The 13,523-nt window shown below is 40.4% G+C and overlaps 1 protein-coding gene across 1 annotated transcript in view; it reads right to left on the bottom strand.

Moving 5' to 3' along the window:
• The window catches only part of CCDC81 (coiled-coil domain containing 81), a 35,106-nt gene extending 21,583 nt beyond the window's left edge, over window positions 1-13,523 (bottom strand). Inside the window, exons 1-6 of the mRNA XM_036427143.2 lie at window positions 13,157-13,523; window positions 12,130-12,191; window positions 10,506-10,659; window positions 5,678-5,934; window positions 2,637-2,716; window positions 752-873 (exon numbers count right to left, since the gene is read on the bottom strand). Of these exons, the coding sequence (XP_036283036.1) occupies window positions 752-873; window positions 2,637-2,716; window positions 5,678-5,934; window positions 10,506-10,659; window positions 12,130-12,191; window positions 13,157-13,235 (754 nt within the window). The 5' untranslated portion in view covers window positions 13,236-13,523. The remainder of the gene's footprint in view (window positions 1-751; window positions 874-2,636; window positions 2,717-5,677; window positions 5,935-10,505; window positions 10,660-12,129; window positions 12,192-13,156) is intronic.

Below are 13,523 nucleotides of genomic sequence, written 5' to 3'. Positions count from 1 at the left end.
ATCGATTTCAGGATCTCTGCTTCTCTTAAAATATCAGAAACTTTAATACCACTTAGCTCACATTTCTACAAATCAACAATCTGATACAGGAAGAGTCCTCTATAGTCTGGCAACCCCTGGGGATCCTAGGACCCTTTTGAAAAGTCTTTGAAGTTCTATCGATAGTTTCTTTCATATGCTTCAACCAAAACAACGTATCACAACAGATTAAATGAAGACCCAGTTATAAGAATCCACTATCTTCTATAAGCCAGGTATCAAATATCTAAAATTACCATTTTTCATAAAAATGATTATTTATGCTAACATGTCTCCCTATCATGCTATATCCATCCCACTTTATGCATGTGTGTTACCTGCCCACACCCTATAGGCATCTGAGTGGTTTTTTTCCCACTATTTTTTCTGTATTGATTAAGGTATTACACGTGTCCTTATCCCCCTATTGTCCCACACACCCACCCCTAGTCATGCCCTCACCCTTTTGGTGTCTGTGCTCACTGGTTAGGCTTATAAGCATGTATACAAGTCATCTGAGTTTTGACCTCTTTAAGCAATGGGGAGCCAGCAAAGAGATCACAGTCTAAGTACCTAAAAGTAGAAACTAAGATACAGATTCTAGGAATAGGTGTTTGAGAGAAGAATACAGTGATTATTCATGAATCTAACTTAGTTTTGGGTAAAGGAGTTCTAAGCAATATGGGTGGGCTCATTAAGTAGTAAAGAGTAACAGATTATAGCATTGGCGTACCTCTGACGACGTCTATTTTGTCTGACCGGTCATTTAACTTGGACTTCCTTGTTTTATGCTTCTCGTCCTCTTTCACAATGGTCTCCATAGGTAGTTTGTTCTCCATCTCCTTGAACTCAATCCTAGGAACGAGCCAAGATGTTTGTCTTTCTGGACCTGAATAGGTCACTGTTCTGAGAAGCAATCCAGCTAGCTTGCTGATTCTATAATAAGCCCATGTCTCTCAAGGGGGTGAGTGATTTTCTTTACTGAGTACAAATTGACTCACACTCTTTGAGGCTAAGTCTGGGAGCTGACCAAAACCTTCCAATTCTATACTGAAGACTCAAAGGCTGCTCTTATACCATATTTCCCCGAAAATAAGACCTAGTGCATGGAAAGATAAGACATCCCCTGAAAATAAGACCTAGCGCAACTTTGGGAGAAAAAATTAATATAAGACACTGTCTTATTTTCAGGGAAACAGGGTAGAAAAAGCTTTAAAAGCCTGAATTTAAGTTTTTATTTTGGTTTTAGTTTGAATTTGTCTTTTCCAGTTCTGTAACCAGATGCCATAGGGATGTTATAGTAAAAGCTTGAAAGCAAGGGTTCGGATCCTGGGAGGCAGAGTATGCCCAGCAATAACCATTATACCCCTTATTCTTTCTCCTCCTTTCCTCAGGCAAAATGGAGGGACTTGCAATGGCACAATGGGAAAAGGGGTCTGTTCAGTTCATGTGTGTAGTTACAGATTTTCTTTGGTCTCAGGTACAGAGTGTTGGATTAAAGTTTTGGGTGATGAAGGTGTGGGAAGCTGTGTTCCGTGGGGCCCGAGGGCAAGAGAACTTCCAGTAAAATCAAGGGCCAAACATCAAATAAGTACACCACCTGCAATTGTTTTGAGTATTTGAGTCCTTGTGCCCATTTCTAGAATTTCTAATTTTCCTTGTATCACTGTAATTATTTCCCTCCTGGAGAGTTTAAGCTAAAATATGGTCAAGGGGACACCCAAATTTACCTTCCAAAATATAACCATAAAATTATTTTGAATGAGTAAGGCAACATGGCGCAATGGGAAGACCACTGGGAAGAGTCAGGAGCCATAGTTTTATTCCTGGCTTGGCCCCTAATTAGTTGTGTGGCCATCTCATCTGGAAGATGATGGGGTTGGACCAACTAATCTCTACAGTCTGCCTTGACCCTCACACTGATTTTGCTGAGGTGTGTGTCATACTGCCTTTCCAAGAGGAAGCTGTTCCAAACTAACACACAGAAGATGCCACAGACTCAATAAGTCATGAGAAGATAACATTATTGGAAGCTGGTTGTTATTCCCCAAACTTCCTCCACCTGAAATGCATAGTAGTTTATGGCGCAAACATGAAGAACATGATTAAGAGCACATAACGAGTGAGTGGTAGCCAAAATGGAAATAAAACCCAAGTCTCTTACTTACTCCAGTGTTCTCAATATTGCACCATGTTGCTATACTTGTTTAAAAAAAATAAAATTAGAGTGGAGGGGGTCAATCTGAAAGGGGGGGGGGGCATCTGTAATATTTTCAATAATAAAGATAAATTTAAAAATTAAAATTATAATTTTGCATCTCTATAAAATGGATAAAATTATAATACATATATGAAATGGTTGTAGTGAAGATTAAGTACATTAACATTTAGAAAGTGCTTAATAGTACCTGGAATCCAATAAGGACTTCACAGATGATGTATTACTCATTATCATCATTATTTTAATCCGTGTCAGCAGCAGCCACCAGTAACCTTGGGGTAAGGCTATTACTAAAAGGAGCATGAGCTACAAAAGGTTGAGAAACACTGCCCAGTTAGGTAAACAGAGCAGCAAGGATTGCTGGTGCCTGGAGGAGCTTGTGGACCAAATCACTCACCTTGGAAATGCAAGCACATTGGTAGGCAGCTTCCTGAAGGAGTCTCTGCTAGACAACACTGAGTCCACAGTGCCAGGCCTCTGCAAGACAGGGGCAGAGAGGGGTTACACCTGAGCTGTGGTCCAGGACACAGACAAAGCAAAGCTACATGTAGGGCATCTCAGAGGCAAGGCTACTATGATCATCTTCATTGTTGTTGGTTTTTTTGTTTTGTTTTGTTTTGTTTATTGATTTTTGTACAGAGAGGAAGGGAGAGAGATAGAGAGTTAGAAACATCAATGAGAGAGAGTCATCAATCAGCTGCCTCTTGCACACCCCCTACTGGGGATATGCCCGCAACCAAGGTACATGCCCTTTGAGCGGAATTGAACCCAGGACCTTTCAGTCCCCAAGCTGACGCTCTATCCATTGAGCCAAACCGGTCCCGGCTTCATTGTTGTTTTTATTTAGTACTCAAAGTCTAGAGCTTAAAATCCAATGAGGAAGGATCTCTGTTATCAAAATTGTCTCCCTGGGTAGTCACAGAACAACGTCACATAACAATCCCAATGAAGCTGCCTTTTCTCAAACCATTTCCTCTTTGACAATTGCCTTTGGAATTGACAGTTTCTTGGACCCATCTTTATAAGATAGCAGATTTATCAAAACTGTCAGGAAAATGAGCAAACATGAATTCACTCTTGAGCCACGTAATTCTAAAATTAGGCTCTGGATTTTAAACGAAGGGTTTGGATTCAGGTGGACTTATATTCAAATCCCTACATTGCTAACCACTTATGTAGCCTTTAGACCGCAGGTATCTGGGGATAATAATCGTGTCTAATTTATAGGATTTTTATGGGGACTTAATGGAAGTGGCCAGCACATGGTAAGCATACAAGAAACAGCAGCTATTATAATTATCAATACATTATAAAATCATCACATTACATATACTAATATAGAATAATATATGCAATTTTTCTCTTTGGATTAATGATATAACTCATAAAAGGCTCCAAAGGAAATTCCCAGAAAAAGGTTTTTAAAATGTTTTGAGCAAAAGCAGCATCCCTGACCTGAAGCAAGCAGACAGCTGCTTCCCAGGGAATTATGGGCAGGAGAGCACTCGGGTTAAGCAATGGAACATTTTGGGGGTTGGGAGAGGGGAGTCAATCACTCTTGCCACTTTACAGCAATTTCCCAAAGTGTGTTTTAGAGATGTTAACAGTATTGGATTAACAAAGGTCCATGAATAAATACGTTCAGGCAGGTAAAGTGGCTTCTCTCCGGCCAGACTGCTCAGCTCCTTCACCGTGCTCTGTCCTTGAGGGTGATACAGGCAGCAGTTCCCCATCTGCGGTGGCCTCCAAACCCTTTTCTCAGACAACGTCTCTCAGGACTAGTTCTTTTAGAAAATGTCCCTTAAAAATCATGTCTTAGCATACAGGAGGCCAATTCACAACATTAACCTCCCTTTGGAAACATCTATCGAAACCACAAAGTTCTGCAGAATCCCTGAAGGTTCGAGATGGGCCAGTGCTTTGGCCTTGCTTCTGATTTTGCAGACTGTGCCTTACGTTTTTATGGAAAAGAGGGGGTTACAGCTGCATGTGTTTCCACTTTCCACCCACAGGCCCAGCATCCCTCTTAACAACCCTGCATGGAAACCAAATTGTGGAAAAGACACTGAAGACACTTAATGCACAATGCCATCATCTAAATCCACACCCCAGAGCTCCAGGAGAGGAGAAAATAGAGGGTAGATTTAGACCATATTGATAGCCTTTCATTGTATAGATTTTTCATTTAAAAGTCAGGCTTTTGCTCTAATGTATGGGTGTCGAACTCAATCAGAGAAGGGGCCAAAATCTAAAATCCAGCCTAAATCGCGGGCCGAATGGTTTACTGAACAGTCATAAACTGTCATTGTGATGGAAACGCAGCGGAGTGCAGTGATGACAGCGCGGTGCAGGCCACATTGCAAGGCCTGGCGGGACGGATTTGGCCCGCGGGCCTTGTGTTTGACACATGTGCTCTAATGGGACACAGGACTTTATAACATTTGAAATCACCCAATTCATTCATACCAATTATATGAGTTCACAGAGGTGCCCCTAAAGCATACTAAGTATTCAGTGAGTCATGCAGAATGACTCTTGCATTGCCTCCTTAAACTCTATGTACAACTGGACATGAAGGCCACACCAGCTATTTCATGGTGAACAATGGTCTCCATGGTGAACAGCCACCAACTAAAAAATTTCTCCTACAACACGGCAAATTAAAAACTAAAAGTCCATTTCCATGACTTGATTAGATTTTGTTGTAGACTGTTACATAGACTTCTTTGTTGTAGAATAGTATAAGCAGAGAGAGGGGGGAAAAAAAGAATGATTAGAAAGTCCGGACTTGAATTTCAGTTCTACCATTTACCAGCACTCCGCCTTGAGGCTTCCTAAGCAACCTCTTCGAGCTCCCATTGTTCTCATTTGTAAAATCAGATGATGGTCATGCTGGTTTTATAACATTTTGAGATGCAAATGAAATAATACATGTGAAAGAACTTTATAAGCTATAAGTTACTATAAAGCATTCAGAAGTATAAGAGTTTCTATTACTACCTATATTTTTCAGATGGTATGGACTCAAAACTCAGTTTAAAGTTCTTTTGCCCTTCTAACCTTTCAGTCAATATTATCATCTTAAATAAGCACTGTTTTCCACTTGAGGTAACTGCCTTTTAAAACACATCAGCCTGAGCCAAAACCGGTTTGGCTCAATGGATGGAGCATCGGCCTTCGGACTGAAGGATCCCAGAGTTCAATTCCGGTCAAGGGCATGTACCTTGGTTGCGGGCGCATCCCCCGTGGGATCAATGTTTCTCTCTCATCAATGTTTCTAGCTTACTATCCCTCTCCCTTCCTCTCTGTAAAAAATCAATAAAATATATTAAAAAATAATTAATAAAATAAAATACATCAGCCTGAATTTTCCTTAAGAATGACACACTTACAGAGCTTATGGGGCTGGGGGATAGGAGAAGAAAAACATTAATTTACATTTGCTAGGGCTTTTGCCAAAGCCCCGCTTCCATCCACTTTACAAAGGAAGTCCTTCAAAAATCTCATCTTCACGCCACCATCTTTGATCACGAGGACTCCGATCCCTTTGAATGTAAACTCCACATTCTGTTTGATTGAAATGGATCGTGATAAAAAAAGCAATGTCTCCTTCACACATCCTTCCACTGTATCCCTATTAAGTGAACCCTCCAAAGATATCATGACAAAATTAAGTGGAACAACTGGGATGTCACCTAGAAGAGAAAAAGACAGTTGGGGTGGGGGGATGGGAAATGGAAATTATAACAAGGACATATCACATACACTTACATATAACTATCTGATTCTCAATACTCAAAAAATAAAATTGTCACTATGAAGCCTTTAGTTGTACCCAATGTAATACTATTCCTACAACTAACAACTGGTTATTAATAGATATTAATCAGTACAATTTCCCTAAAAATGTAATGTGTGGGGGTTTTTTTCCTCAAAATAAAAACAGTTAGCTTTCTAAATAATACTCCAGACACTATTTAGATTTCCTCTTAGACACATAGTAATAAATGCTTCTCTTCATTAAAAAATTTATGAATTTTTCAGTCCCCTTATCAATATTTCTCTCTCCTCCATTCATCATTTAATTTTTAAATGATTGTAAATATCTAAAAACATGAAGCATTTTGGAAGATAGTCATCTTCACTAGAAGTTACCTTTCAAATGAAATTGGGTCTTATCAGAGGATAACGTGAAGAAAGCTTTTCCTCTCTAATGAGTTCCAGAATGATATTGCAAAGGAATATGACCATACCTAGCTGGAAGGAAGAGCAGGGTTCATTCAACTAGAACAGATATGGAGTTATGCAAGGCCCACAAGTCAGAGAAAGGGTAAATAGTAATGATCAACACAAAAGAGTTCCACTGATAAAGGAACAGGATAAAGAGAAGATGACGTTAGCTCTAGAGGGCCAGTGTGGCTCAGTTGGTTGAGTATTATCCTGTGCACCGAAAGGTCACTGACGAGTTCAATTCTTGGTCAGGGCACATGTCCAAGCTTAGGGCTTAATACTTGGTCGGAGTGCATGCATAGGAAGCTGCCGATCGATGTTTCTCTCTCACATCAGTGTTTCTCTCACGCCTCTCCTTTCCCTCTCTCTAAAATCAATTAGAAAAACATAGTTTAAAAAGATGACATTCTAAACTATCATTCAGCAAGCATTAATCCAATACTGCTAGATAATGATTAACAAGCTTCCCCAGCCCAGCCAGCATGGTTAAGTGGTTGAACGTTGACCTATGAACCAGGAGGTCATGATTCGATTCCCTGTCAGGACACATGCCCAGAGGGGGCTAGCAGGATGCAGCCCATTGATGTTTCATTCTCATCATTGATGTTTCTATCTTTATCTCTCTCTTCCTCTCTGAAATCAATAAAAACATATATTTTTTAAAAAGCTTCCCTATATTAGCCCACTGTCTCCTACACAACATAATAGTAATTCTATACCATCTCCCGCCATTTTATGTATTTTTTAAAATTCTTAAAAGAGGAAGCTATATTGCCTGCCTTTAGATTTCCCTCTCCCATTTACCCAGTGCCTCTCTGCAATCAGTCCTCTGGTGGACTTGTCTCAGGGCACTATCATCTCATGATGAATAAGCCAATGGATACACTGCAGATCTTATTGTCATGACCTCTCTGTAATGTCTGTTAACCAAGCCCTCTCTTCTCTAGTATCCATGGTGCCATTCTTGATTCTCCAGTTTCCTCTTTCTGGCTCTTCTTTGCTGCCTTTTTTCCTCTTCTATTTCTTATAAGATGGTGGTTTATTTACTTTATAGGATTTTGTCCTTTGCTGTCTCCTCTTCCTTATATTCTCTCCTGGGTAAACTTATTCAAATGTTGATCTCTAGTCTCCACCCCTCTCCTGAACTCTGGAATCATTTCTACCTAGATATCCCTACAAAAATCTCAATTTCAACATGTCCAAAAGCAAACTCATTATTATACTTGCCATCATGATCTGCCTTTTCTCCTTCATTCCTTATGGCAGTTAAAGGCATGAATATTAATCTGTTCTCCAAGAAATCTGAATCATCCTAAATAACTTCCTTCCTCTTACTACCCAATACTCTAATTGGTAACCAAATCCCATCAGCTCTATATCTGAAATGTCTCGTGAATAGATTCCCTCATCTTCCCCTTGACTGCCACTGCCTTCACTCAGGCTTTTACCATATTTTACCAAACTATTAATTAAAATATCCATTTTCTTAAACTAACAACTGGACCAGGGCACATGTCCAAGTTTAGGGCTTAATATCTAATACTTGGTCGGAGTGCATGCATAGGAAGCTGCCGATCGATGTTTCTCTCTCACATCAGTGTTTCTCTCACAGAAAATCCCCTGCTCAAACACTTTCAATGGCTCCTCCATGCCTACAGGATGAATTCCAAAGTCCTTATCACACCATTTAAGGCTCCTCACAAATTGAACCCTAGCAACCACATTTGTTTTACCTCCCTCCACTTGCCTTCACAATCATTGGCCCTAGTCACACAGGCACCCTTAACAGGATTCATTTTTCCCCTTATTCTTTAATTTTCCATACTGTTCCTGAAATATCTTCCACAGCTTCTCTACCAGTAAAGTCCTGTCATCCTTTAAGACCTCCCTCGCATGTCATCTTCCTACACCTCCCCAAGCAGAGTTAGCCAATCCTAGCATCAATCCAGTTCTGATCAAGGCTGTTCTTGTAGCACTTACTAGTAATTATTTTGCATCATTTGCTTATATATCCATCTCCAATGCTAGTTTCTGAGTTATCCAAAGCACTGACCATGTATTAATCATCCTTAAAAATCAATAATGTTTTATTAGAAACCCAATTAGTTAAATGATAAAGAATCATAACCCAAAAGATAAACTGTGGACAGAATTGTCCTTGTGAACTAATTCAGTCACATATATTTAATTTTGAAATTTCCTCAACCTTGTGAAAATAATTTTAGCCCTAAACTGCTTTTGTGGACTGCATTACAAGGTAAGACAGAAAATAAACTCCAATTCTAAGACACAGATGTTTGGAGGGGAGGAGAGAGACGTTATTTTTATTTTCACTCTGTAGACTTCTGATGAATTAGGATATTTCATCTGTCATAAAACTGTACGTAAAAATGGCTGAAAAGTCCATCAAACATCATACTGAATATATGCATAATGAATTCTAAGTACAGTTTGTATTTTTTCAATATATATATTTTTGGTGGGAAGTTAATATGAAATTTTTTAGGAAACTTAACATAAAGGTTAAGTTTCCTGACGCAGCAGGTAGACTGTCTTCATCTATGTATGAGTCTGATGCAGAGGGGATGATAAGAAAGGTCAAAAGTAATAGAGCCAGAAATCAGGGAGGAGATCCCAAAAGACCTCTAAGTAACCAGGGCCAGTGTCACAAAACTCACCCCCTGAAGCTGGCATTTAAATGTTATGGGGCAGGCATCATGTCTGTCTTGTTTACCACTAATCTCAAACATCTGGAACCAGACCTGACACATAGTTGGCCCTCAGTAAATATTAACAGAAGGAAGAAAAAATGGAAGGGAGAGGGGAAGAAAAAAGGAAGGGAGGGAGGGAGGGAAAGAGGAAGGGAAGGAAGGGAAGGAGGAAGAAAGGGAAGACTTTAGGGTGTAAGAAGTATATAAGGTATCCATTAACTCTTTTTTTTTTTCCAGGTGATATTGAGAGCCTGTTTATTAAAGCTGGGGACAGTGAAGCAAAGGGATTAGAGTAGAAGAAGACTATCTGGTGCTCTGCTCTGACTCTAGACATGTTAAAGAAGTGAACCAAGGTGGGGCTACTGTTTGTTGGCTCACTGGGAGGTGAAGGTCACAGTGAGAGAATTGAGCCAAGGAGACTGTTGGCTCACTGAGAAGTCAGAGAAAAGAGGGCCTTCCAGACAGGTTCAGGGGGTTAGCCTGGGACAAGGTACCACTGCCCACTGCTCCCCTGGTTGCAAGTCTTATGGGGGCCCTTCGAGTTTAGGAGAGAAAAGTAAAGATGCACATCTGAGAGAGGAGAGAGTCACATGCATACTCTAGAGAGAGCCCACTATATTAGCTTTTTATGGAATTAATATCCTTATAACTTTTAAATTTTCATAATTTTGATTATGTATATAATAGACACAATTACTGATCTTTTTCACAACCGATACTGACTGTAATTCTCCCAACCAGAGATTCTGCCTAACTTTCTCTACTTTATAACCACCTAAAATTTCTTAGGGTCTGAAATATGAATAAAGTCTGTACAGTACTAATGTGGCTTTTATAAAAATTTGCTTTGATGTCCCATGAGGTCTTCTCAAGCCTGTCCCTTAAGCTACTTAAGGTTTAAAAAGGCCTGCAGGCTCTAGCCAGTCTGGCTCAGTGGCTAGAGCGTTGGCCCACGGACAGAAAGGTCCCAGGTTCAATTCCAGTCAAGGGCATGTACTTCAGTTGCAGGCTCCATCCAGCCTTGGTCTGGGACAAGTGCAGGAGGCAACCAATTGATGTGTCTCCTTCACATTGATGTTTCTCTCTCTGTGTCTCTTCCCCTCCCTTCCAGTCTCCATAAAAATCAATGGAAAAAAATCCTCAGTGAGGATTAATAAAAAAATAAATAAAAGGGCCTGCAGGAAGACTGGAAACTATGTTTCTACCTTAGCCCCTCCCTCTGCCAAAAGTACCATGTGAAAAGTGAACCTCAACTGACCACATTTTTGCCCTTTCATTTTCATCCCCACACTAGTCACCCTCTAGATAATCTTAAATATATTTACCAGGAGTATATACTCTGTTTTGTTTTAGTCCATGGAGCTGCAGTAACTTCTCCGCCATGATAAATATGGGCCTCTCAAACAGAATACACTTGTTTCCCACATCAAGTTTTTGTCTCATGAAGGTGAAGATTCCAAGTCCTGGAATCTGAACCCCCTGAAAGGAAAAAGAAGGGGGAAAATAGCAACAATTTACTGAAGGAGAGAAGAAATACAACCTATAGTATCATTATTTTTAAAATGAAGAGAATTAACCTTAGCCTTTAAAATTCAATGATCCTACACTCCTTTACAGCTACAGCATTTTATGACTATGTTTTTAAATAAGTTTAATATAAACGTAATATATCAATTTATGATGCCTTTCTGACATAAGATGCCCCAACTCCTTATCATTCAGAGGCTGTGAGGACTAAGAAAAATTGCATGGGTGCTACAACTACTCTTAATCTATATCTAAGATTATTCTTGTCCTAAACTGTGGGAGATTTTAAATTTTAATCATTTGTTATTGAAGGAGAGAATTTAAGGGATCCTGAGAATTTCTGCTTTCCCATTCCTTCTTTGAACTGTTATATCCTTTACTTAAAATCAGACAACCCAGTGCCCAAGGCATATGGTGCAGTGTGGCAACCTTGGTCTCTCTGGAAATATCATACATCGAGGTTTACAAACTCAGGGGCCAAGAAAGTATGCAAGTGAATGAGTGAAGTTATGCAGTCAGAGAATGTGGAGGACAGACAGAGCATGCCACATCAAAAGGGGCAAGCCCATAGCCAGCTCCAGCCAACTGTCACGCACAGCAACGAAAAACTGGTATTGTTAAATTTGATTTTTTTGAAATATGTTTTATTGACTTTGTACAGAGAGGAAGGGAGAGAGATAGTCAGAAACATCGATGAGAGAGAGTCATCGATCAGCTGCCTCTTGCACACCCCGCACTGGGGATGTGCCCGAAACCAAGGTACATGCCCTTGACCGGAATCGAACCCGGGACCCTTCAGTCCCCATGCCGACGCTCTATCCATTGAGCCAAACCAGTTTCATCTAAATTTGATTTTTTTAAGAGAGAAAAAATCCAAAATTTTACATAAACTCTCTCAATTGTAAGTGGCGATGGCTAATTCAAATTATTAGACCAAACAAAATTAGGTTGAAGGATGAATTCAGCCCGAGGGCTGTCACATAGGTTATAAAAGTTCCACCACCACGCAGCTCCCTCCAAGCTCCCCAAATATCTTGTCAGGAAGAAATAGTCCGGCCCCGAGGAAAGTTTCTCATTTTTAGCAAGCTGAGTTCAGTCCCTGTCTTCTCATATTTCAATTAAAATTCATTCCCTATGAGGAGGAAAGACATGAAGTATTATTATATCCTTCTAGATCTAAGCCAGGAACTATGGGATCACGGATCAGTAGAATTCATTTAGTTGCTCTCTACACACACACGGTCTGATCAGTAATATACTGTGTATCCTGGAAGAGCAGAACTTGCAAATATTCACAAGTCCCAAGTGTGAGCATCATAAATTCACAGGACCCAAAGTTAAACTTAGTGGCTCTAAAGTCTGCTATCCTGCTCCCAGCAAAATTACATGGGACTAAGGTGGAAAGATTCTTTGGACTCCTACCTTGTGTATGGATAGCTGCCGTTCCACAAATTCTGATACATGCTCCCAAATAGTAGAGACGTCTATAATTCAGAAGAAAACAAAAGTAATTTATTTAAGTACCCAAGTGTTAGTACCTTAGTGCTAATAAATAAAAATGTAAATATTAAATGGAGATCAAATAACCGTGATTCCCAATTAACTTAGAGCTAACAGAAAATAAAGTTAGTCCCCAAAATTAATTTTCCAAGGTAACTAACCCTTAAAGTTCCAAAAAAGTAGTTAGAAATACAGTAAGTATAACAAACTTTTAAAGAAAATCTAGAATGAAGGGAACCCTGTCACACATTTCTATTGATGTGATAAAATTAACCAATTCAATCTACCCTTTTCGTATTGACCCATTCAACAAACAACTGAGTGTCGACTCGGTGCCATCTGATTCATGTGAACATTCATTCATTCTTATGCCATTCTGCAACAGGAATAAAGCCAAGGGCCTCTGTCCAGGCCAGGAAGCTCAGTTGGCTCGAGCGTCATCCCGGTATGTCAAGATGCCACCTTCGATCTGCATCGTGGATACACAGTACACTACAATCCTTTATTTCCTTTATTCTTCCCATTCTGTTGTTTTTTTCCCATTCCTCTCCACCCCCATAGACAAAAGAAGTCTACTGCCAGCTTCTAAGAACTAAGGTCTTTAACCCAGTCCCAACTGTATACTAAGTTGAAAATATCATGACAAGCCCTGACTGGTTTCGCTCAGTGGATAGAACGTCAGCTAACACTTATTGAGCTTTTACTTTACCCTAGTCCTGGAGCTAAGCTCTGTATAGCCATTATCTTGTTCAATCAAAAGCCTTAACTGGCCCCTGGCCCTTATTAAGCCAGTCAGTACAAGTGTCTTTGGGCATCCAGCCTGAGCCTGATAGGCCAAGGTGGTTGCCAAGGTGACATGACCACTTCAGGGGATAGAGGAGGTTTTCCACTTGGCCCCCAACAAGCAGATCAAGATTCAGCCCCAGGCCCCCCACCTCAAGTCGCTTACCCTCCTGGCTCAGCAAGGGCAGTGTGGGCAACAAGTTCTTGCTCACGCCCTGCAGGCAAGGGATGATGGTGTCCAACATCTCCACTCCCCAGTGCGCTCTCTTGCTGGGTCTTCAACTGGTCTTTTATCTTCCTTCTGGAACTTTTATACAAAAGTGATTTTCCCACCCACCAGTCCTCTCTCCCCAGACCTCTGGATAACCCTTAAATATACAAATTACCAAATATTGAAATTTTTCTCTCCCAAATGTCTTTCCTCGCTGTTCCTCCTCCTGCCCTGGCTCTTCCGGAGCGGCTTCCACCGCAGGAAAACCAGAGCCGAAAAGCACCAGAATGAGCGCTGCAAATCCTAGCTAGCACCTGGCACC

Source organism: Pipistrellus kuhlii, unplaced genomic scaffold (genome assembly GCF_014108245.1).
Source record: "Pipistrellus kuhlii isolate mPipKuh1 unplaced genomic scaffold, mPipKuh1.p scaffold_m20_p_9, whole genome shotgun sequence".
Lineage (NCBI taxonomy): Eukaryota > Metazoa > Chordata > Mammalia > Chiroptera > Vespertilionidae > Pipistrellus > Pipistrellus kuhlii.
The sequence above is the reverse complement of the archived record's forward strand: the minus strand, read 5'-3'. Positions and strand labels throughout refer to the sequence as shown.